Source organism: Conger conger, chromosome 16, assembly GCF_963514075.1.
Source record: "Conger conger chromosome 16, fConCon1.1, whole genome shotgun sequence".
NCBI classification, from domain to species: Eukaryota; Metazoa; Chordata; class Actinopteri; order Anguilliformes; family Congridae; genus Conger; species Conger conger.
Window position 1 is genome coordinate 19,059,375 of NC_083775.1, and position 25,792 is coordinate 19,085,166.

Genomic DNA, 25,792 nt, shown 5'->3' on the forward strand with positions numbered 1-25,792 from the left:
ATTTTTTTAGATACCGCATAGTGGAAACGTTCAGTTTGATGGTAGTTTGAATTCGCGTGTCAACGAATAAACACAGATCTTCTGTGAATCTTAAGAAACGACATAACGTTACAATAGGCCATTAGTCAACCAACAGTAACAGAAATTATTTGCTAACTCAAATACGGAAGCATTCAAATCCCTGTGGCGTTTGCATTTTAAACACCCTGAATTGGCTTGCTCCAACTACAGAAACTTGTGGATTGCTAGTTTAGAATAGTTTAGAACCGCAATAATACGCCTGGTTATGAACGTGCATTGATTTTAAAGTGAGCTTACCGGTTACTCCAGTTCTAATCAAAGTTTCTTCCTGTTCCATGCCACTGTTGCCTATTGGAACCCATCTGCCGCTGGTTGACACCGGTTTGTTGAAAAAATGGTTTTAAATATAAACGGATGAATGAAAGTATATAAATGTCCAATCCGAATGAATGAAGTCCAAGAACATATGAGGTAGAGGGATGGCAGGAACACCAATGGGTGGCACTGTCAGGCAGGGGGACAGGCTTGGTGCTGCAGCTGAATCAACAGTGGCAGGAGGGAGGTACACAGCTGGTCTTGGGCTTGGGGCAGGAGGGGGTGCTCAGGAAAGTTGGGCTAGAGCTCCGGGCAGCTGCCCAGAGCAGGGAGAAGAGGAAAGTAAGATTGTTAGGGGGTTCAGATGATGGGGGGGCACATTTGAATCTGAGAGAGAGAGAGAGAGGAGTGAGTGAGTGAGTGAGAGAGAGAGAGAGAGAGAGAGAGAGAGAGAGAGAGAGAGAGAGAGAGAGAGAGAGAGAGAGATCGCACCTGCATATAAACACCGCTTGTGTTCAAGCCGACTAGGGAACTCGCTATTTCGAATTGCGAAAGGGACACTGCATGCGTAAATATGTCATACATCATACTACGATTATTTAAGTGCGCGAAAGCTCCACAGACCCCTTGGAGATCCTAGCGACCCAGTCTGCAGTTTATTGGGTGTCGGTGAGAGACACGGCTACTGGCCACATTTTCGTGGATTTAGAGCTCAACGAGATCTCGGGATGTTGAATTATGTGTGACTTCGGGGTGAAAACCCAGAGGACGGTAGATTTCCAGGAATACGGATGGGAACCACTGCTGCATGGCATGTAGTTAATGATATTAGCGATTACCCATGTTTACATGAATGTGTTGCGCTCCCCAATTGTCTTGGAGTCGCGTAAGCTTTTACATGTATTCTTGGAATTAATTTGGGTGTCCAGACACTCATCAAATCATTGCCTGATTGTGACGTTTTTGTGATTTGTATGCGTGTGATTTGTATGCGTTCAGCAAACGCTCCTATCCACTGCGCATATTCTCAATCAATTTATTCAGCTGGACATTTTACCGAATTCAGGTCGAGTAGCGGAGACTAACACGGGGCATGTTGAAAAATTTGAGTGAGTGGCAGGATGATTTGAAAACGCCATCAATAGTTAACAAATATGCGTTATCAGATTGCAAATGTAAACGGTAAGAATGTTGCATTTTACTGTATTAGAAGAACTTTTACTGTATTAAAGCCGTTTTCCGACATTTCGGACGCTGTTTCAATGTGCCCCAGAGCTGTTTACACTTTCCGCGTAGTCAGATTCACTCCACTGAACTGTCATCACCAGGAATGTCCTAGAACTTTTCCGATGGTCTATACAGTCATAGCAAAGTCTTCTTTCAGGATGAAAAACATTTGCTCAAATATATATATATTTTTTAATTCAGCGAAAACCCAAAAGTATTTAGTTGTTCCCTGGTCTCCCCTACTGCTCATGCAAGTGTAGTTCCCTAACCATTGTGCTTAATTGTCACTTGCTTTTCTAGAAGAGTGTGATGACTATTATTACTGTATTACTATGATTAGTATGATTCCCCGCCCCCCTCCAGTGCCCTCCATGTGGACAGTGTTCCCAGTGTGCCAGAGGTCACCACCAGCTATGTCCACGGCACTTCCTCCAGATCTTTGCTGTCCCAAACCATTGGCCAAACCCTGCAGAACACTGCAGAGCGCTGGCCTGACCGTGAGGCTGTGGTCTTCCTGCAGGACGGCATCCGCAAGATGTTCGCACAGTTCCAACAAGAAGTGAGTCTGGTTCAACCTTCTGTTCTTTAACAACCAATCATCTAAGGCCTCTAACCCTTTCTTACTGTCCTAGCAGACACGGAGGCAACTGGTGGCCATTTACTTATGTGGGTTGCTATGTGCACACGCATGGACACGCACGCAAATCCTACCTCCAGCCTCCGTAATTACAAAGGACAGACAAAGCAATGCCAATATGAACTATATACAGAAACATTTATTTTTGCAATCTTAACCTTGGACGCTTAGTAAAGTGAATAGGGTTAATAAAATAATGAAGAATTATCTGTGGTGTCTGTGTTACGAGAAATAAGACCAGGGCCCTATTTCATAAACATCGCCAACTCGGTTAACCTGATTAGGTTGTTGATGTTTTCGGATGAAGTCAGGATGTTCATTTTCATAAAGAGATTAAACAATTCAGATAGGCTTGTTGCTGGGACAGCAGTGTCTTGGGCACAAACCTGCTTAAGGCTAAGTGAGTTACTTGGTTCTCCGGTTACAAGCTAGATGTTCGTCGAATTGTGAAAGAACAAGGTTGAACACATGAGTTAAGCAGGCTGGCAAACTCGGGGTGCGTTACACTACTCCACTCCTCACCTCCTTTCCTCGTCTCCTGTCCGGAAATATGTGGAGGTACCAAGGCTATGGTTAAGCTTTCTTTTACGCTCTTTGCCAGAGATACTGGTGAGGCACCCTAGTATCTCAATCGAACCCTCACTGTTAGAGACCAACTGCAAGCAGTCTCAGCTCTTGCGAAAGTTCTCTGGCTGTAGTATATCTATGGCCCTGGGCACAATAAAGTGTCCCCTGCTGTAGCCAATCTGTGTGGCCGAAATATATAATCCGAAAGAGAGAACACGCTCCTGCAATCGAACACTCATGTGGGCACACTCCGAGTGCGCCCCATTGCTGGACGCAAGAGGCGTGCCCAGCCAAAACTGACAGATATGAGAGAAAAAGGGAAGAAAATGACTGACTTTAAGTAATATGCTTTTATGAAAACAATTTGCCGGACAAAAGATTGTTGATTTAATGGACAGAAAAGGCAATGTTTGATATTACAAATATTTTCATGTCAACATTTCCAAAACTGACAGATCTGGTTTTCCCATTGACAGAAAGGGAGTGGGCGGCAAGTTTCCTCACCTGTAGAAATTCACAAATGATTCAAGACTTGGGTTCCCTTGGTGGTGGCGATGGAGACAGACCTGCACTGACAGTCTGGTCCAGTGAAACTGATGCTGAGTTGTAGAGAACAGCAGTGGGGCCCCGCCCTGGCCACAATAGACCCGTATATCTCAATGTCACAACTCCAGTTGAGGCTGCCGTTTCGTGCCATGTCAATGGTGTGCATGGCCAAAACATTCAATTTTGGTCTTATCTCACCATAGCACTCTCTTCCAGTCATAATTCCAATGACGTATGGCAAACTATTGATCCTTGGTTTCGTTTATTGTGCTCAGTAAGGGCTGTCTTTGTGACACCTTTCCACAGAGTGAATCCAACAATTAAGTGATATGAATTTTACCATCTCATAAGCTAGCTATACTTCTGTACCTGACTTAATGATTTTGGAAGGTTCCCAGCTCACTAACACTTGCTGTCACCTGGAATTCACAATGGCTAGCTCATTAGTTTGGCAGGCCTTTTAGCTATATGTACCTTGCTAGTGATCAGCTATTAAGTTAACTGAAAGTATATGTTATGTATCAGTCATGTGATAGCATTGTATCCAATAAGAGGTTGATACATCACGATGACCATGGGAATAGTGTAGATTTGCAGCAGTCCTCTAAGATTTGCAGCTACACTCGTTCCAAGAAAGGTTGGTAAAACACCACAACAACCAAAGAAGAAGCTGGCCAGTTGAACAATATTTGTGGATATAAAAACACATTTCTGGAGTCACTAGACTTCAGACCTTAAGGCCATTCACGTCATCCCAGCAAACCATTTATTTTAAAATAGGTTGCATAATAGTTCTGTGGTTTAATGTTTTATTTACTTGTGGGGCATTCCATCAGAAATTAATCATTTCCTGTCCAGGTATCCACAGCGACAGGCAGAGCATTCTGCCTGACATGAGCAAAGCATCATCTGCCCTTCAAAATGAAAAGTAACAATATTCATATTGCTTAGTGAAGGTGTGAAGACTTGGTTTGGATCCGAAATTGCATATTTGGCATACTACTTCATCTACGTTTCAATGAAAATCAGCCTGAAATTTACTATGCAGTTTCTGACACAGCCCATGTCTTCTGACTTTGGCGTCCTTGTTATGTGATTTCATTTAAAATTTCAGTTTTTCAGAAATATGATGATAAACTGAAGTAATAGGATTTATTACTTCAGACTTACCTACCCAACATATACTGTACATGTGTTTTGCCAGTTTTAAGGACAAAACATCACCTTTGCGATTGTGTAATGGGTTGCAAAAAATATGAATGTTTAAATTCACAATTTCATTCCCAAGAGGGGGCCCTCCTCCATCCACATTTCTGGAGTATTGCAGAATTTCTTTGAATTGCTGTTTATTTCTTTATAAAAGTCCAGTTAATGGGATGATATTACAGAACAAGGACAAGAACAAAAACACTTCCTTCTTCAAAAGAACATTTCCTCCTTGAATTACATTGTTGTTTCATTTATTACTGGGAGTGTGCTGCAGTTACATTGCCTCTTAGATTGATTAGCTTGATTATTTGTGTGGGCTTTCCTGAATTCTTATAAATATTCTTTAAACAATCCAGATATGGGTGGTATCGGCCTTAACAATTGAGGAGGTGGCACGCAGCAGCCACAGGGCTGACGGAGGTGTGTGGCCTTACAGGTGGACCAGGCGGCTGCTGGGCTCCTTGCTCTGGGGCTAAAGAGGGGGGACCGGCTCGGGATGTGGGGGCCGAACATCTACGAGTGGATCCTGGTCCAGTTCGCCACAGCCAAGGCCGGCATCCTACTGGTGAGCCCTGTCCACTGCACTTACACTCCACCCACTTCACAGATACACTCACAAATAATGGCTGTGTCTCAAATAGTCCACTAGTTCCCTGTGTAGTGGACTAAGTAGGGTGCTCTTCATGTTCTAGAATAGTTTCTTTGGTAGGCTGTTATTTCAGTGTTGATGTTGGTAGTTGCTCTCAATTACCAACAGTGATTGTGACATTGTGTTTTATATCTATATATTTTTTCCCTTAAACAATTTAATACCAAAGAATGCAGTGAAAAATAAGAATTAAGGCAGCAGTTTAAGTAAAAGGCAAATTATAAACACACACGAAAAAAGGCACATGGAAGATGATGAGGTTTGGTGCCATCATAAAAAGAGATCAAAACGGTACTGAAAACTAACGTAGTGATAAAAATAAAGAAACCATAGTAAGTAGGCAGGGCTAAAACAATATCTTTAAACAACTGTGTTTTAAAACATGGTTAAAATGGTGTCGGACTTTGCACTTCTGATGGACTCCAGGAAGGCATTGTGTAACTTAAGAGGCTGTCTTGATAAGCCAGGCCACCTTAGTGCTTCACTCCACTGGACCATGCCCACTGAATGGGCAATTCTAGCCCCGCCCACTACACTGGGGCCCACTCACACAGAGTATACCTCCTCCTTTTTTTTTTTGTGGATGGTTGATCAGCCTCTATTTTTGACAGCTTTGGTATAGTCACTACTTGGCCCAAAAGCGTAATAACTGTGACCATAACTGCATTTATGTTAAGTTTCTATCCATAGCTGGCCTTGGCTTGTGAGAAAGTTAATAATTTTCTCACCTGAAGCCCCATCACATACACCAGTCTTACAATACCCTTTCTTTTCAAGGACGTTCCCCCCTGAGGAAACTTATAGTTATCCCACGGGGGGATATCCGGTGAGTTGTCACTTAAAACTAACCAGGGTTTGAAATATTTCTGTAATTTCACAGGGGAAATGAAATCAAGGGGTTTTGCGTCATTTTCTTTCCGGGTTTCCTATCGTTCCAGATACATTTCCTAAATATGTTGACTTTGACTTCTTTAAATAGATGTCTGGTGTCTGGAACTTCTAGACCTGGGGCCATCTTTCGGCCTGTTGACACCCCTCTATCTGTGAAGACCACTTCTCAGATTGTGTCCTGTCTGAAGAGCAGTCTGCTTAAAGTGTATCTGGGAGAAAGCTTTGCTGTGTACAGTATAAAAAAGGAAGAAAATGTTGGGGTACATATGCATGTACACTCAGTGAGCAATATTAACTATTAGACTTTTTAAAAACTTATTGATCTGCTGCTGTAGCCTATCCACTTAAGAGGTTTGACACGTGTGTTCAGAGCTGCTCTTCTGCATACCACTGTTGTAATGTGTGCTTATTTGCATTACTCTCACCTTCCTGTCAGCTTTGCCCAGTCTGGCCCTTCTCCTCTGACCTCTCTCATTAACAAGGCATTTTCTCCCATAGAACTGCTGCTCAGTGGATGTTTTTTGTTTTTCACATCATTTGCAAACTCTAGAGACTGTTGTGTGTGAAAATCCCAGGAGATCAGCAGTTTCTGAGATATTCAACCACCCTGTCTGGCACCAACAATCATTCCACGGTCAAAGTCTCTTAGATCACATTTCTTCCATTACATTACATTAGATTAATGACATTTTGAAGATGCTCTTATCCAGAGCAATGTAGAGACCAGAGACTAAGCAGGAGACAATCCTCCCCTGGAGCAATGCAGGGTAAAGGGCCTTGCTCAAGAGCCCAACGGCTGTGCGGATCTTATTGTGGCTACACCGGGGATCGAACCACCGACCGTGCGTGTCCCAGTCATGTACCTTGACCACTATGCTACAGGCCATCCGTATTTCCCCATTCTAACATTTGGTCTGAAAAACAACTGAACCTCTTCACCATGTCTGCATGATTTTATGCATTTAGTTGCTGCCAAATGATTGGTTGATTACATCTTTGCATTAACAAGCTGGTGTACAGGTGTACCTAATAAAGTGCTCAGTGAGTGTATATGAAGCACACGCCCCACTGGCATTTATACGCTATTTATGCGCATGTTTAGTAAACACATAGTTCAAATGAGAAAAAGCATCCTAACTTTCAGAACAATTTCTATTATATTACACTCCAAAATACAATAGACTTTCATTTTAGTGTTAATGTCAGCTGTTGCACTCTCTGTTTTGAATGGCTAGATATAAAAATAAAATGGATAGCTAATGTTAACAACTATGAACAACATACCTGGATAGGTGGTTTCAGTTTGCCCCAAATGAAATTCTAATTTAAAGCACAAACTATCCTGGCTGCATGGATTGCCTTCAATCTAAATGACATGAAATGTTAACACTTAAACAGTGTGAGCAAGTTGCGCTCACCTTTCTTCTGAATAAAAGTTGTTAATAATTGCCTTCCTTCATGTTCCTTTGTTTCTCTAGTCTCCCTTCCTTTTATCTTTTGGCCTTCTTGGGGGAAAGCATTTTGCTGGGGCCCCTGTACTCAGTTCCACTTTTCCCTTTCCCCCCACTACGATGCCCAAAATGTAGCTCCATTGACTATACAATTTTTATGCAAGACAAACTGCATGTCAATTTATAGATTCGTATCCTTCAATTGTCTTCCTCTGCAGGTGTCTGTGAACCCAGCCTATCAGCTTCAGGAGCTGGAGTTTGCCCTGAGGAAGGTGGGTAAAAGGTGGTGTCTGTGTCTGTGTGTGCTTCCCTGCCTGCATGTGTGCGTGTCTGCGCTTGGGCTGTTATATAAAGGGAACTGGAATTTTCCCAAAGGAAGAAGTCAAAGGTTTGCAGCATAAATCTTGGCACTGGGCTGGTTTACTGACCCCAGACTACTTCAGTACAGTGCAGCAAAAACTGACCCCATACACAGTGAACCCAGTATAGTGTAGCACACACTGATGAATCACATCAGGCTCTTGGCTGCTTCCTGATCCTGTGTCTGGTCCTGTGGCTGCAGGTGCAGTGCAAAGCGATCGTGTGTCCCACAAAGTTTAAGACCCAGAACTACTGTGACATGCTGAGGCAGCTCTGCCCTGAGGTAGAGACAGCCACGCCTGGAGGCCTCAAGAGTGCCAGGTATGTGCCCTGCTGCACTGACCTGGAGCATTAAAACACTGATGCAGTACATTGACAGACAAATATAATTTGTCAGTCGATCAGTCTTCAAGTTTGTATAGGGCCCTTTACAAAGGGGTTATCACACAGCAGCTCACAGCTCACATTTTCCAAATTTGAGCCAGTTTAGGAAAATCTGGAAATGAACACGTGATATGGACACTGATATACTGATGCGGACACTGGCACAATGTTCCCGAGACATGAATTGCCTTGGCACAGAGTGGCTCTGAGACTTGTTTATGCTCTCTCTCTTTCTCTCTTGTTTTCTCTCTCTCTCTCTCACACACGCACACACACACATACACACACACACTCTCTCTCACGTGCATCTCCAGACTGCCAGACCTGCGCATGGTGATTGTGACAGACAGCCGGCAAACTGGAATGTTCCACATGGACGATGTGATGCAGGCAGCAGACAGCCACCATCGGCAGGAACTGGATAGTCTGCAGAAGAAACTATCCTTCGATGACCCCATTAACATCCTGTTCACATCGGTAAGTATCAGTCATACATGAATGTGCATGTTAATGATTTCCATGCTGCCTTTCAGTCTGTATCCACGGGTATACTCTCTCGACCAGGGGCCTCAGACTCCACTCCTGAGGATCCATAGTGGCTCCAGGTTTTTCAGGTTTGGTTTCAGGAAGCAGACTATTAGAAATAAGGCTCTAACTAGTCATCAATGTTGGAAAACATGGCAGCCAAGTCCAGTGCAGTCAACCACTCCCTGAAGTATCTGACCTTTTTGTTGGTCAATCTACAACCCTATCGAGCCCCTAATCCATTCAAATTTACTTCTTTGATCAGTACCTCTGTGTTATATACTCTACCCCATCCCTCAGCCCCAGACAAGATCTAATCACCCCCCTCGTCACTTCCTGTGATGTGTTTTCATTCATGGCAATGGCCATTTGGTCCATTCTCCCTCAGTTGTTGGTTCTTGTTGATCTGTACTTGGGGAACAGACCCACTAGTTCCTCTACTATATTACACAATCTATTTGAAAGAAAGACGTAGCTGCATTTATTTTTCTACTGACAATCATATGGAGGAATACATTTGACTCTTTCAAATTTCCACATTCAGTTAAGCACTTAAATGTTGCTATACAGGAAAGCAGTATGCTGTGATTTCAGCCTGATTTCCCTGGTAGAGAGACAACATTAATGGCGTTTTTGGCAGACGCTCTTATCCAAAGCGACGTACATTTGATTAGACAAAGCAGGACACAATCCTCCCCTGGAGCAATGCAGGATTAAGGGGCTTGCTCAAGGGCACAACAGCTGTGCGGATAGAGGCTACACCGGGGATCAAACCACCGACCTTGCAGGTCCAGGCATGTACCTTAACCACTATGCTACAGGCCCCCCTACATCACTTCTCAGTATGTCTTTCTGTCTATCTGTCTGTCTGAGTGCAGGGCACCACAGGTAGTCCAAAAGGTACTACTCTTTCCCACCACAACCTCGTCAATAATGCCTACTTCATAGGGATGCGTATTGGCTATGCCTGGAGGGTAAGTAGAGATGCACACAAGCACACATACATCACACATTTCAGGCAAGTAGGATCTGGTCATAATTTAGGGTGTCCCCAGAAAACCTCTATATGCCATATATGTGCTAACTTATTATACAATGCCAATTATGGACAATTATTCAAAAGAATAAATATTTGAGTCTTCAAACTTGTTGATGGGTTAGTCTGACAGTAAACTTTAGGAAGTCAAACCTAGCTGTATATTAGGCTTGAGATTAATTTGTTTATTAACTATAAGCAATAAATGACTGCTCGGAACCAAATAGAAATTGCACATGCACTAAATATGTACATTTTATTTTAAGCCTGGTCTTGAAAACCCCCAATGTCTTGATGGAATCCACTAGGCCATTGATCTTAACCAGTGCTCCTGGACCTCTGGAATTAAAACAGCCCCAAAACATCACTGACCCACCACCATATTTCACTTTGGGTATAAGGTGCCACTCAATTTATGTATCTCTCGTTCAATGCCAAACATGCTGATGCTGTATCTGACAAAAACTTCTCATCTGACCACACCTTCTTTCAATCATGATTTCAATGACCAAATGAGACCAAATAAGACTTGTATTGAGACGGGTGCGTGGGGGTTGGACCCAAAATGCACGACTCAGAAACAATAGTAATATAAAGACCCCTCAGGGCTTTATTCGGGACGAATCCCAGGAGAGTAGTCAACACAAGCAAAGTCCATACACGTAGATCCAGCCAAACAAATACAAAACAAACAAAAAGCACGGTGCCGAGGGAAGAGGCAATCTCGTAGTCGGTAGGCGTGCAGGGAGGTCCGGTAGCAGGAGAGCTGTCAGCGGGGCAGATGAACAGACGGACGGCAGGCAGAGGCGTAGTCGTGGACGAAGCGGGAGTCGAAACCATGAAACAATCAGCGGGGCAAAAGTACAAAAACGGTAGGCGGGGACGTAGTCAAGAAACAAAACGAAGGTCACAAAACAGAAATCAATAGTCGATGGTCAGTAAACAGGCGTGGATCGTAACGTGTAATCAAACAGTAAATAATGCTCAAGAGTTGCGTGGTAAACAGAGGCAGACAATTTCGCAGTGAACAGTTGCGCGACTGGGCTATAAATGCAGGTGTAGACAGGTGTAGACAATTAGTTAGAGCGTAGCAAGGAAATGGAAAACAGGTGCGATGGATGACAAGTTTAACAAGGAGATTAGTAATCGTTAGTAATAAACCTATCCTGCCCTAGCATTAGTAAATTAGTAAATGACATGCACGAGAAACGTAAGGTAACATGAACACATGATTAGTCTTGTTAGTTTCTACCCAATCCTGATCTAGCGTTAGTAGTTTTAGTAAATAGACAAATAGAAACATTAGGGGAGTGAAGGACAGAACGAGAGAGAGAGAGAGAGAGAGAGAGAGAGAAAAGGCGGAACGCAAGGTTTGCGGAAAAACATGTAAAAGTGTATGCATAACAACGACCAGTTAACGTACAATAAACATAAATCGAAACATAACACAAAGCGAAACTAAGACGATAATCACTCAACATAACCAGGTAATATAATCGTAACGAAACATAACTAGACATGACGAGAAAATAAATCGTAACAAGAAATAAACTAAACAACATGACGAACCTAGACTAACATAATACATGATAAAACACTACGTGACTAAGACAACATGAATAAACATAAATCAACATAAAACATGGTGAGACAGACCTGAAACGTGACATGTATATGTTTTGTTTGGCATCGAAACAAAGATGCATAACAGGAGAGTACCTCATACCCACAGTGAAATATACTGGTGGATCAGTGATGTTTTGGGCTGTTTTAATCCAAAGGTCCAGGGGAACTGGTTAATATCAACGGATTCCACCAAGTATCAGACATTTTAGGCTGACAATGAATCTGGTTGCCTCTGCCACAAAGCTGAAACTTGGCTGTAGGTGGACTTTCCAACACAAAGACCCAAAGCATACCTCAAAAATCACACAGAAATGGTTCTGTGACAATAAAATGTCAATCCAATCCAATCACAAATCCTGTGGGCCGAACTGAAGAGGGCAGTTGATATGCTCAAATCTACAAATGTGCAAAGATCTGCATAGAGGAATGGCATAAAGGAAAATGCCTCCAAATGTGTTCGTTAAACTTATCAAGCATTACAGGAAAAGACTCCATGCTGTTACCATTGCCAGAGGTAGATGCCCTAGGTACAAAACCATGGGTGCCAATAATTCCAAACCTTCATTTTGGTGATTCATTTTATTTTATTTTTATTTTGGTTGGTTCCATTGAAACATTAATACAGTGCATAATAGTATTTAGACAGTGACACATTTTTTGTTTTTGCTCTATACTCCAGCAAACAAACAGTTGAAGTAAAACAATCACTATGTGATTAGTGCAAAGTGCTTTAAGCTATATATATTTTTTTATATCCATATTGGGTGAACCATGTAGGAATGGCAGCCTTTTTTATACATAGACTCAAAAGTAATTGGACAAAAATTGATCAAGGTCTCCCATCTTTAAGGACATACCAACTCCTTAAATGTTCCATCTAGGAGCTAGAAGTAGGAGCAAGAAAACCACATCCTTGCGGATAAATTTAGGAAAGTCTGATGTATAAATGATCGACCTGTGGATCCCTATTTGCCGCACTTCTGTAACTGACGTGGCTTCGAACAGATTTTGAAGGAGCAAGGTCATTCCATTTGCCTAATGAGCATTTTCTCTATTTCCCTGTCTTTTCTTATGAGCCCAATGTTTCTGTATACTTCAGTATTCATCCTGCTGATGCCATATAAACTGTATAAAATATATGAAAAGGACAGCACTGAGAGTAATAAAGCTGAATATTGTAATGTGTGTGCTAAGGTTAGCCAAATTTCAAGAGGAGGTTAACTGCATTAACAATAACAACGTAGAACTGTTGTTTAAGAATATAAATATTGCTGATGCCTTAAATGGCTACTTTGTTGAGAGTTTTACCAGGGAGGAGGTTACGATTAGACCGGAAGGAATACTCAATCCTCAGAATGTCTCAGCCGATATCAAGTTAGGGAATAAAGAAGTACTAGATAAATGACATAAACTTAAGAAAAATAAGGCAGCAGGCCCTGATGGCATATTCCCAAGGGTACTCAAGGAGTTAAATGTGATTATATTGAAACCACTGGCAAGTATTAGACAGTCTTTAGAAACTGGATAAATATAAAGGACTGGAAACAAGGTAATATAATATCAATGTATAAGAAAGGGGGCCTTACTGATCTAGGAAACTACAGGCCTGTTTGTCTAATTTGCATCATATGTAAAATACTGGAATCTATCATTAGGGACAAACTGGAATTATTTCTTGAAAATAATAACATTCTAAGGGTTAGCCAGCATGGTTTTCGAAAGGGTAGGTCATGCCTGACAAACCTTTTGGTATTCTTTGAGGAAGCTACGTGTTTTGATGATATTGTAAATCTAGATTTCCAAAAAACATTTGTTAAGGTACCGCATGAAAAAGCTTGTCAAGACATGTAGCAGAGGCAGAAATACTGGGGGTTTTGATGACCAGGCTTGATACAGTGCTAGATACGATTCATCATTTAGGCAAACTAACCAGGAGGTACAGGGATAGGAAAAGGCGAGCATTGCTGGGCTAAATGGCCTGTTACATTACCTTATGTTATCGGTCCATAACACCTTTTCTTCATGTACATTTCTGGCATCTGTAACTGTGCAAACAAATATTCTATTCTTGAGGCTTGCCAGGGGTTTGAACCCTCTGAGATTATGCTGGCATAGTCTTTCCTTGATGGTTATCTATGCCTACGTACTGGAGAATGATTGTGATCTGTTGTGCAGTTACAAATTGATATTTCTTCACCATTTGAAGAATTCTTATGTATTTCTCTGCTCTTTCTCATTTGTTCCTTTTGATATAAAAAAACTAGGTATCCTAGACTTCTATACATGTATAAAAACTCCATGAGTAGATGCACTTGGTTGATGTGAATGCCTTAGCTTGAGGGTAATAGGCATCTGTGATTTTGGGGTATCAGCCACAGGTGCGTGCTTGTGTACCCGTACCCCTGTATCACTGCTTCGGCTCGGTGGTAGGAGCACTAAACATGGCCCAGCATGGCATCACCCTCGTTTTCCCCTCAACTGCTTATGACGGCCGAGCCAACCTGGAGGCCATCCAGAAAGAGAGGTACCTCCTCCCACCTGTCATTCACACTGCTACCATGCCCACCTCTCACCCTTCACGCATGTAGGAGTAGCCTGCTGACAAAAATTGAATTAATTTTGAGCCATCTTAAAAAACTTATTTGGATTTGGATAGGCAGACGGGACCAGTTACTCTTCGGTCTGCAGTGTGCATTCCAACTCCCCAGTCCACACCCTTCTTCCCAATCCTTTACCCTTTTACCCTAATGTCTCTGAAACATACATCTAAAGCAGGGGAGCCCACATTCTTACACCCCACTGTATGTCACTCTCGATAAGAGAATTTGCCAAATGGCAATGTCATTTCATGTAATGTATTGTAAAGGTGAAAGTCAGGAAAGTCATTATGCGACTGAGAAAACAAAACTTTACTGAGACAAAGGCCAAAAAATGGGCTTACAAAAAAACTGTGTGGCTGAGACTGGGAACACACGGAATAGGAGAGAGAGCCAAGATGCGAAGTGGAAAAGCTTAAAAGCTATGTGAGACGCAAGCCAGCTTATAAACTATGCAAGTCGGGCTATTTTCTTTACATTTGTTATTTTTGTTTGTTATTCCAGCCCAAATCCTGTGAGGCTCCTGTTGCTCTAGATAAACAGTGGTGAAAACCAATGTTTTTCGTATCTCCCTATGTTCAGCTCTTCTGTCCTCCCAGGGGTGTGTCTAATGTATAAAATAATTCAAATCTAAATGGGTGAGGTCAGAAATGGATTGATTTGGAATACCCCCGCAATTGATAAAGCAATATCTCCACATTACTTTTATTTAGCAGATGCTTTTATGCTTTTATTTAGCAGATGCTTTTATCCAAAGCGACGTACAATAATGTGTGTCTTATCTCTGCTCAGGTGCACCATTTTCTATGGCACGCCCACCATGTACATCGACATGCTGGGGCAACCAGAACTGAACAAGTATGACCTGTCCTCTCTAGAAGCAGGTAGGTGAAAGGGGTCAGGATGGAAACCTGTTGTGATGATGATAATGATGTGTGTGAGGGTAATTGTGTGTGGGGGCAACTGCTTGTATGTTAAAATGATTGCATCTGATGGTGCATCTGCAGGATTAATAGGTGGCTCTCCCTGTCTACCTGAGGTCATGAAAAAGGTCATGACTACCATGAATATGAAGGAGGTGGTGGTGAGTCTCACTCACACACACAGGCCCTGTCAAAATGTACATTTGGACAGCAATATGACTTGAGAAAGAGCTGAACATGTGGTCTCCCTGTCTGCACCCCTCCTTGCTGCTGATGGCTTTCCTATGGGGAAGATCGGGTACGGCACCACAGAGAACAGCCCTCTCACATTTTTGGGGTACCCACTGGACAACCTGGAGAAAAAGACAAAGACTGTAGGTTGTATCATGAACCATACTGAGGTGAGGTATCCAATTCTGCCAATGTTCATCTATACCTTTTTCATTGCACTTTTGTCAGCTACAGCTGTTTTTGTGTGTTCCCACATCTGTTTCACGACCATTGTTTGTCTGCTTATACCATTCACTCTGATATGTACCTACACTTGCATGTGCATCTTGCATGAGAAACATTTTCAGTCATTCGGCCTGGCCAGATTTGCTGGTGATGAAAATGGTCAGGTTCTGTGTTTTTTCTATATGTTTTTTGTCTAATTTCTTAGCGTTTATAAGGTTTTGGGAGACAGTGGGCAATGGTGGTGATAGATAGATAGATCATAGCATTTATATAGCACTTTTCTAGATACTCTACTCTAGCACTGTGATGGTTGGGGTGGCGATGGTGAAAATGAAGGTGATGATCCTGATGGTGGTGATCACAATGATGGTCTGAAGTGAATGTGTTTTTCAGGCGAAGGTGGTGGACCCCAGTACTGGGCATATTGTGCCCCTGGGGACATCAGGAGAGCTGATGATCCGGGGATATTGTGTGATGCAGGAGTATTGGAACGATCCTGACAAAACACTGGAGTGCATCTCCAAGGACCGCTGGTACAAGACCGGGTGAGTTTGTGTGAAAATGAACTCGGAGAGTGAACCTGGACAAATTTCCTGTTCACACAAACATAGTAAAGACGAAAAAAGGAGTCAGAAAAGATTAAAGCCAGCCATTGTGCAAATATTACCAAAAAAGATTTGCTTTCAGTTCATATTGTTATAAGCAGTAGTTATTATAATTTAAATTATGAAAATCTATTTACCTGTTGGTGGTCACATGACCACTCTGTTAAAACGTCTCCCCTCACATACAGTGACATCGCAAGGCTAGACAAGTATGGATACTGCCGAATCGAGGGCAGGATCAAAGACATGATCATCCGAGGAGGAGAAAACATCTATCCTGCCGAAATCGAGCAGTTCCTTCACACCTACCCCAAAGTGCATGATGTGCAGGTAAGTCATGGGATAGAGGGTGGGGATTGGTGTGTTGGTACACTGCAGCTCTGTCACCCCCCAGAATGGGTGGAGCTAAAGTAAGGACTAAGATTTTGTTGTAGGAAGGAAACGCATTTATTTGACTGTGACCAGAATATTGCCTGAATATTGAATATAGTACAAGCAGGAAAGGTACTATTGAAGCATGAGTCACCCTGAGATAACTGCATATGCTTTGGTGCTGAGCACTGGACTTGTATCTTGGAACCAAGTTTTACATCTATGCCAGTAGGTTACAAGTTTGTGAGGCTGTCCATAGCCATGACCTGATATTTTCTTTCCAGTTTTACAACCTGTGGCATTTATGCCTGCCCCACTTCACTCTTCACACTGGAGTTATTGAGTGGAATGGCAACTTACACTGACATGCTATCAGTCACTGACTGGCAGGAACCAATCAAAGAAAATGCTTTTCTCCTGTGTGTGCCCTGCAGATGGTTGGGGTGCGGGATGAGAGGATGGGGGAGGAGTTATGTGCCTGCATTAAGCTGAAGGAGGGACAGGACTGCACTGCTGAGGAAATCAAAGCCTACTGCAAGGGCCAGGTCAGAGACACACCCAGTCCAGAGATACCTGAACAGGGTCACCCGAGACAAATGTATATTTTCCAACTCACCTGCACCTGTACGAATACATCTGCACATGTTATAACATGTCTGTTATAACACACCTCTAACTGCTATTACACACCTGTACCTGTTCTGACACACTCTGATACACCTGTGATAATATTTATTTTACTTAAGTTATTTAACTGACACTTTTATCCAAAGTGACTTATCCCCCCTGGAGCAATGCTGGGTTGGGGGCCTTGCTCAAGGGCCCTACAGCTGTGCGGATCTTATCGTGGCTACTACAGGGCTTGAACCACCAACTTTCCGTGTCCCAGTCATGTGCCTTAGCACTCAGTCATGTGCCTTGTACTAAGGCATCAGTACCTGCACAAAGAGGCCTAATGAATCTGTGAATACTTCTTGTCTCTTCCTGCAGATCGCTCATTTCAAAATCCCACGCTATGTGACATTTGTGCAGGACTACCCGCTCACTATCAGTGGAAAGGTAAGAACTGACTTCTCAGGGCATGAACATCAAGGAGACTCCTGGAAATTAGCATTATGTCCTTAACTGTGGCAATCACAAAATATCTATTTTTTAATCAATGCAAAAAAACATTTTAAAAATTTGCTTGCAACCGCATGACGCCCACCAACTGTTCTCTGTTCTCGTCCTCAGGTCCAGAAGCACAAGCTGCGTGCAGAGATGGAGAAGAGCCTGGGAGTATGATGGGCCAGTTTGAGTGTGTGGCTGTGTCTCAAGCAGAAGGCACCATTTTCAGTATTTTCACAATTTTACACACTTGTCCTTCGTAGGCGTGTCCCAAACTGAAATCATCAAAAAAAAATCCTTCTTAGGTGCCTTATTCTGGTTATATTTGAAGGCAGCATCGATGAGTATTCTTCAAGAAATTGGATGTCCCATAGGTCTTTGCCATAAGCTCAGGTTTCACAATTATTAGCACCTCTGATTTTATACTTTGTGCAACCTACACCTGGCAAAGATGACAGCTATGAGTCTTTTCTTTTCCTGTAATTTGAGATAAGTTATAGAATACATTTGGAGGGATTTGACCATTCCTCCATGTAGAACCTTTCATTGGGCCTCATGCAAAAATATTTTAGTATTATCATATATTTCTCTTACTTTTTTTCCATACGGGCAGCTCATACCAGTGTGCCACATCAGATTGAACACAGACACTCTTGTAACTTCAGACAACTGTCCAAAATGCTGATGAAAACGATGCCCACATCTTCGTAAATGAGCCTTTTACATGCCATATAAGGTGTCCCATTTGTCTGGATGTCATAAAAATGGCATCTCAGAATAAGAAAAATAACTTTACGAGTTCTGACATTGAAACGCCTTGCCCTTCTCTGATTTTCTGACAAGGTCAGTGACATTTATGAATTTATAGCCTGGAGATTCAGAATTTCTGTTTTGTTTGGTCTATTATACATCAGATTCTTTCGACATGCATCAAACTAAATCAATGCATCTTTTACAAACAAAGTCAGGTTTTAACATGAAACAGGCAATGAAAAGATTCTTTTGACAAAATTTACAGGGCAAGAAGCCATCAGCCTAGAAACAGCCTGATACTACAGGGGACTACACGGCCCTTGTGGATGATATCAGACATCTTACAATAGGAAACTGGGAAAAAGATGGGACCAGAAACTTGTGGATCTGCACTCAGGCATGACAGCTGTGTGTGCTGTGCAATGGGGTTGCTCCATGAATGTGGATGGGAAAAATCCAAATGATATAATAATAATAATAATAATAATAATAATAATAATAATAATAATAATATTTGCAAATGAAAATAATAGAAGTTGCAAAGTGCTTGACACAAAATAAAATAAAATAACAATAATGTGATTAAAATACAAAGCAAGCACATAGAAACATAAATGGCAGCAACGGAATTTATAATAACAGAATAAATACCAGCTAAAAGCAGCATGAAAGAAAACTAGAGGAATGCCGTCCTCTAAAAGTATGTTTTAAGAAGTGATTTAAAAGCAGACACAGTTTGCCAGCTTGCTATCTTCAGGCAGGCTGTTCCAAAGCACCGGAGCCCCTAACAGCCAAAGCCTGATCACCTTTCCACATATTTTTCGAAATGAGGGTGGATATATACAGGCCTGCATTGGTAAGCAAATTATTTTAAAAACTAAAAAGTTTTTGGGACCAAGAGAAAAGATCCAATAATTCTAAAAAAATAAGTAAAAAAAATAATTCTCATCATTTTTTTCATGGCAGAATGATGAATGAACCTTTATTTTGACATCCAAAAAGCTGTGGTAGATACAGCCACTAGGGGGACTAGATAATCAATTCAGCATGCTTCCGCATTGCTAGAAATCTTTACGTGACCAGGTAAGTGTCATTGTGAGGTAATACCTATGGTGTCCACCAGAGGGCTGGTGCTCATTGGCTTCACCTGGTTGTCATTATTGGCAGAGGAGTTTTCCCCCTCCTACAGAGTATTTAAGGCCAGTGCTGGCAGTCTACCAATGCTTTTGTGTTAACTGTGCGCTCTGACACAAAGCCGGTAATGCACATGGTAGACTCGGTGAGAGTTAAGAGTCCGGTACTGTGCTGGTGTGTGTTTCGTTGTCAAGAAACAAAAAAGATTAAAAAGGTAAGGAAGGCGTTCAGCTGGTGTTGTGCTGGCTGGCGCCTTCCTCAAAGGTTTTGGTTTTCTTTTTTCTTTCTTTGGACTCGTGTGAGTCAGTGGTTGGGGGACGTTGTCCCCTGGTATGTATTTTGGTTTGCGTTTTGGTCCCAAGCTGCGTCTCGAGGTTTTATTTTCGTGCCTAGCCTTTGTTCCCGGCTAGATTGTATTTTATTTTGGTCCACAGTCGTTTGGGGCACCTAAGTCAGTGGTGCGGTTCGCCCTGTTTTAAAAGGGTTGATTTGTTTTCTTATAGCCGTTTTTTGGCTTTTCTCTTTCCTTCTATTGTTCAGTTACTGTTGTGTATATCCCATTCCCGTTGTTCCCTGGGGTCTAGTGATGAAAACGTTCGCGTGTTCATTTTAGATGGTTTTATCCTCGGTTGCTTCTGGCTCTCCGCCCAGCCCCAACCTAACAGTAAGTGTGCCAAAACACACCACATTGTGCCCTGAATTAAAAGTGCCCCCCTAAGATCTGCGACTGACCCACATGCAGACATAAAGCAAACCTTTCTTGATCATGGCATAGTTTTCATTGTATTTCATTGTATATGGATACAACTTTCAGGCCACACCTTTTCCCGTTTCTTGCATTTCTCTGTCTTTCAGGGCTTTAAGACTTGTTTCATAGCAATTCATATTAAATTCATTCATTAATTCTTTCATTATCCTAACCTGCTTATCCTGAACATGGTCATAGGGGGGCTGGAGCCTATCCCAGCATACATTGGGTGAAAGGCAGGAATACACCCTGGACAGGTCGCCAGGGCATACACACCATTCACTCACACACTCATACCCACAGGGAATTTAGACTCTCCAATCAGCCTAACCTGCATGTCTTTGGATGGGGATTCAAACACAGGACCTTCTTGCTGTGAGGCGGCAGTGCTACCCACTGCACCATCCGTTCCGCCTCATATTAAATGATTGGTGAGATTTTCTGAAGTATACATAGTATTATGTATATATGTCTATCGTGTGTTTTAATAGAGACAGTTTCAGAGGCATAGGTAATCCAAGATTAAAATTTAATCAAAAAAGTGGGATCAATCAATCAAATTAAATCAATCACATTTAATTTGTATAGCACTTTTCAAACAATTGCTGCTCAATGTGCTTTACAAAAGATGAGAGAAAAAATGTAAGCAATGACAGCAAAAGGAAATATAAAGGAAATAAAAAGCAATTGCACAGTATCCCAAAATTTTACGTAGGAGTCATGAATACCAATAATAATACCTAAGGGACTAGATCAACAACAATAACATTCTAAAAATGAAACGAGTAAATCATTATATATAAACGTAGACTAAGAAATTACTTTAGACTTGGAAATGACAATTTGTAATAAAAACATAACAATTCAAATAAGAAACAGACCAGCTTGTGTGATTAAGTAAAAGGTATGTTTTTCAACAGATGCTGCTTCTCTTGCATCCTTTGGAAGATTATTCCCGAGTTTTGCTCCATGGTGGCTAAATGCTGCCAAATTCCATCCATCACAACCGTACATTTGCAAGGTGTTTTTCAGCCATTTTCCACACTGCTGTTCCTGCTGTGGTGATTATCTTTGCTGCTGTAGCTGGATTTGCAGCAGCTGCAACTGTTACTCCTGCAGCCACAGCCCCAACCGCAAACACTGTTACATTTTTCTTTGTTGCTTCCCATTCTTCAGCTGTCTTCCTCCTCTCCTCCTCCTCTTTCATCTTTCTCTCAGCCTCCTCGTACATCTCATTGGTGTAGTGTTTTCCTCCGTTCTTCATCACCATCTTCTCTATTTTCTGCATCAGCTTGGGGACCTGAGTGAGGTTCTGTTTATCTTCATTGTTGAAAGCATGATATCTGCCGCCACAGTAATCAATGAGGTCCTGAATTTCCTTGGATGGGCTCAGAAACTCATCCAGTGATTTCTTCATTATCTGATCAGCACCAGTGAACAGCACCAATGTGTACCGTGAGGTGTCTTCCCCGAAGTGCTTCTGGATCCACCGCACAGCAGACTTCTCGTCTCGTCTCGTCTCAGTCCCAGGACGCATGGGGTCCTGGGACTGAGCGAAGAATACACTTATCAAATTCATCTTTAACTTTCACTTCATCCATGGATGTGCTGAAAAGCCCTGGGGTGTCAATCACAGAAACTTTTCTTCCATCAATCTCTGCACTCTGACATGTTGAAGCCATGGTTACAGGATTGGGGACGCATCCTCTTCAAAAGCATTCCTCCCCAGGATGGTGTTTCCTGATGCGCTCTTCCCTGCTCCACTCTTACCAAGCAGCACCATCCTTAGGGGAAACTCTGGTAAAAGAAAAAACAGGGCAGAACATGATTTTAATAATGTGAAAGTGTTTTGATGAGTGGCATCTGTCTTAGGTTCTATAATAAATTCTTAATACTATAATACCGTATATAAACACTCACTGAGCACTTTATTATAAACACTACTCTACGACTGGGTAGGGCCTCCCCCCTGCTCTCAAAACAGCCTCAATTCTTTGTGGCATGGATTCCACAAGATGTTGAAACCGTTCCTTTGAGATTCTGTTCCATGATTCTATCAGCTTGTCAGAATTTGTCAGCTGCTTTGTGACATGGTGCATTATCCTGCTAGAAGTAGCCATTAGAAGATGTGCACATTCTTCTAAGGGATGCACATGGTCAGCAAAAATATTGAAATAGGCTGTGGCATTCAAGCAATGATTGATTGGTTTTGACAGGCACAAAGTGTGCCAAGAAAACATTCCCCACACCATTACTGTACACTTCCGCCACCAGCCTGGACTGTACTCCTAATGAAGTGCCCAGTGAATGTATATACACCGATCAGCTGCAACATTAAAACCACATGCTTTAATATTTTTCTCTATCTTAAATGTTTTAAGTTAGAGGTGATCATGGTTAGCATCTGTGATAGAGGTGATCATGAACACCAGTATGTATAAAGATATTTCAATAACAAAATAATGCAACCCCCCCACCCCCACTCCAAATAAGGTTACAATATTTCCATTTTACAAATTTCAATTAAACTTTTCAATGCAATTCACTTACGATTATCTGGTTACATAAACTCACATACTGTATCATATAATGAAATATTAAGTGTCTATAGAAAGTTTATACAGTTTAAAGCATTTTTAATCATGAAAAAACTTGTTTAAGCAGGTGCTTTTAATGTTGTGGCTGATCGGTGTATATGTACACTCAGTGAGCAGTTTATTTGGTAGGCTGATACACCAGCTTGCTAATGTACATATTTTATCAGCCAATCATGTGGCAGCTACGAAATGCATAAAAGCATGCAGACAAGGTCAAGAGGTTCAGCTGTGTTTCAGACCAAATGTCAGAATGGGGAAGAAACGTGATCTAAGTGACTTTGACTGTGGAATGATTGTTGGTGCCAGACAGGGTGGTTTGAGTATCTCAGATACTGCTGATCTCCTGGGAATTTCACGGTCATATCGTCTCTGGAGTTTGCAGAGGAAGCTGCCCGTGTTTCAGCACTATCAGAAGAAACGCGGTATTTGTGAGGAAAAAACCTTCTGTAGTCACCGCAGCTTTCTTTGCTCTTGCAATTTTGTGAAATGCGGCTTGATAAGAAATTGTGATCTGTGAGTGAAAAAGAGTGAAACGAGCTTATGTCATGTAATATGTCCTGTCAAAATGGTGTTTTTTCCTCTGTACTCACCACATTTGTATTTAAAATCAAGCAATGATTATGAGACAAAAAGTATTACTATTTTGTCTGCATGTATTTCATGTTTTTTGTGGGGTTTTTTGTTTCGTTTTTTATACTTTTTGAAATGCCATTCAAGGAGTCATGTCCCCTGGGGAAGTTCCACCCCTGGGTACATTTATTTTCACAAAGGTGAGCGTAAGAACAAGAGTGTTCTGAAGATTGAAAAAATACTCACTTGTGCCAGTTGTTGCTCCTGCCATTTCGATGCTTCCTCTTTGCCTTTTCTGTAGTTATACAGAGAGATGAACACATGAAACTCTCCAGAGCTTTCTCTGCCTAGAGAAAATGAAAGTGGCACTATAGCCAAGGGCGTAGGTTTGGTGTTATCATTAGGAGGGACACTTTTAATTGTGTTAATGTGCATAACTATGTAGTTGCGCACACACACACACAGAAGACGTACATTGTTTTTGCTGCTCCTGAAGGACATGGCATACTGCCACATTGTTTAAATGCATTGGTGACATTGCCATACTGAGCTAGGTTTTCAACCTCCTGGGTGCGCTGAAGATCCTTTCAGCTTCTGCTAAGCGATAACCAAAAGTCTAATGGTTACACAAGCCTTTTACCTCATTGGACAGTATACTTTGGATATGTGCAGATTTACTCCTGGGCTTTTCTTTGACAGGAACATAGAGAGGAGAACATACTTTAGTAAAATGGTTTTAAGTTTTTAGGAGTTCACCTGAGTATAGAACTGGGAGGAAACCCTGGGGAATGTTTCTACCAGGCTATCCAACTGGAAATGGCTTGGGCCACTATTGTACTGGGACAGTGCCCTGGTGATTAACAATTTGATGGCAGCTAGTTCACAGCATATGCTAAAGGAAGTGCAGAGGGTCCTGATTCCTTCTGGTCAGGACAGCACTGGCTGAGGGCAGCGGAGTTATGTTTGCCTCTCCAAGAAGGCGGACACGGTCTCGCCAACCCGGAGAGTGGAGCTGCAGCATTGAGCCTGCAGGCAGCACGAAGACTACTCTACCATCACAATGTGGATAGAGCTGGTCTGTAGCCTGCTGAGACAGGCGGGAGGTTTGGGACTGGACCTGCGTTTATTTGTTCGTCGGCTGGACAGTTTGAATGTTGCTGGCAGTACCAAGTGTTATGAATCTGTGCTGGGAGCTCTGGCAGCTTCTAAGGGTCTCATGAGAGAGAGGGAAGGTCCCTGCTCAGTGGGTAGCCTGCAACTTATGCAGTACTTAAGCCATACAATGAAGGGTCTTGCTGTACACTTGACTTAAGTCTGGCTGACTAAATTTCCATTGTAAAGCATGTAATGTCTTGGTAGGATTTGGAGATGCTTTTGTGTTCTTTGTTTTGTTTTGTTAACCAATGTTGTACAATTTAAAAGCAAACCTACACCCGTGGCTAACAGTACCACTTACATTTTCCTATAATTATACTCATAGGTTCTGGGAAGTAAAGGCTGTAGAATGTATCAAGTGTGTATGTTTTTGAGGAACAATAGAAAAGCCAAAGAGAAGGTATTGAAAAGACAGGAGCAATAACATTCCGAATAGTGTTTCCCTTGTGAAAATCAATGTACCCAGAGGTGGAATTTCTGGCAATACCCCATTGGGTTAGCAGAGATAAGTTTTCTAGACTGGAATTGACTTCCCTTGAAGATGGTGCTAGTTAGCTGGAGTATGGAAGAGCAAATCAGGAAAGACCGTTCTGGGGAGGGCAGGTTCTGTCAAGGTTGATTTCCCTCAACCTGTCTTAGGTTCTATAATAAATTCTTAATACTATAATACCGTATATAAACACTCACTGAGCACTTTATTATAAACACTACTCTACGACTGGGTAGGGCCTCCCCCCTGCTCTCAAAACAGCCTCAATTCTTTGTGGCATGGATTCCACAAGATGTTGAAACCGTTCCTTTGAGATTCTGTTCCATGATTCTATCAGCTTGTCAGAATTTGTCAGCTGCTTTGTGACATGGTGCATTATCCTGCTAGAAGTAGCCATTAGAAGATGTGCACATTCTTCTAAGGGATGCACATGGTCAGCAACAATATTGAAATAGGCTGTGGCATTCAAGCAATGATTGATTGGTTTTGACAGGCACAAAGTGTGCCAAGAAAACATTCCCCACACCATTACTGTACACTTCCGCCACCAGCCTGGACTGTACTCCTAATGAAGTGCCCAGTGAATGTATATACACCGATCAGCTGCAACATTAAAACCACATGCTTTAATATTTTTCTCTATCTTAAATGTTTTAAGTTAGAGGTGATCATGGTTAGCATCTGTGATAGAGGTGATCATGAACACCAGTATGTATAAAGATATTTCAATAACAAAATAATGCAACCCCCCCACCCCCACTCCAAATAAGGTTACAATATTTCCATTTTACAAATTTCAATTAAACTTTTCAATGCAATTCACTTATGATTATCTGGTTAC

At 42.0% G+C, this 25,792-nt stretch overlaps 1 protein-coding gene and 1 pseudogene across 1 annotated transcript; one reads left to right on the forward strand and one right to left on the reverse strand.

Annotated features, from left to right (window-relative positions):
* Nucleotides 1–487: 487 nt before the first annotated feature.
* On the forward strand, nucleotides 488–18,652 carry LOC133114098 (medium-chain acyl-CoA ligase ACSF2, mitochondrial-like). The gene is made up of 16 exons (XM_061223288.1): nucleotides 488–492; nucleotides 1,927–2,122; nucleotides 4,959–5,087; nucleotides 7,732–7,785; nucleotides 8,076–8,194; nucleotides 8,572–8,734; nucleotides 9,661–9,756; nucleotides 13,817–13,968; nucleotides 14,834–14,925; nucleotides 15,049–15,125; nucleotides 15,258–15,365; nucleotides 15,814–15,965; nucleotides 16,214–16,355; nucleotides 16,832–16,942; nucleotides 17,388–17,456; nucleotides 17,631–18,652. Exons 1-16 carry the CDS (start codon nucleotides 488–490, stop codon nucleotides 17,679–17,681), a joined length of 1,716 nt encoding a protein of 571 aa, XP_061079272.1. The 3' UTR covers nucleotides 17,682–18,652.
* Nucleotides 18,653–20,614: 1,962 nt separating this feature from the next.
* On the reverse strand, nucleotides 20,615–21,922 carry LOC133114252 (GTPase IMAP family member 9-like; annotated as a pseudogene).
* Between the last annotated feature and the right edge of the window lie 3,870 nt (nucleotides 21,923–25,792).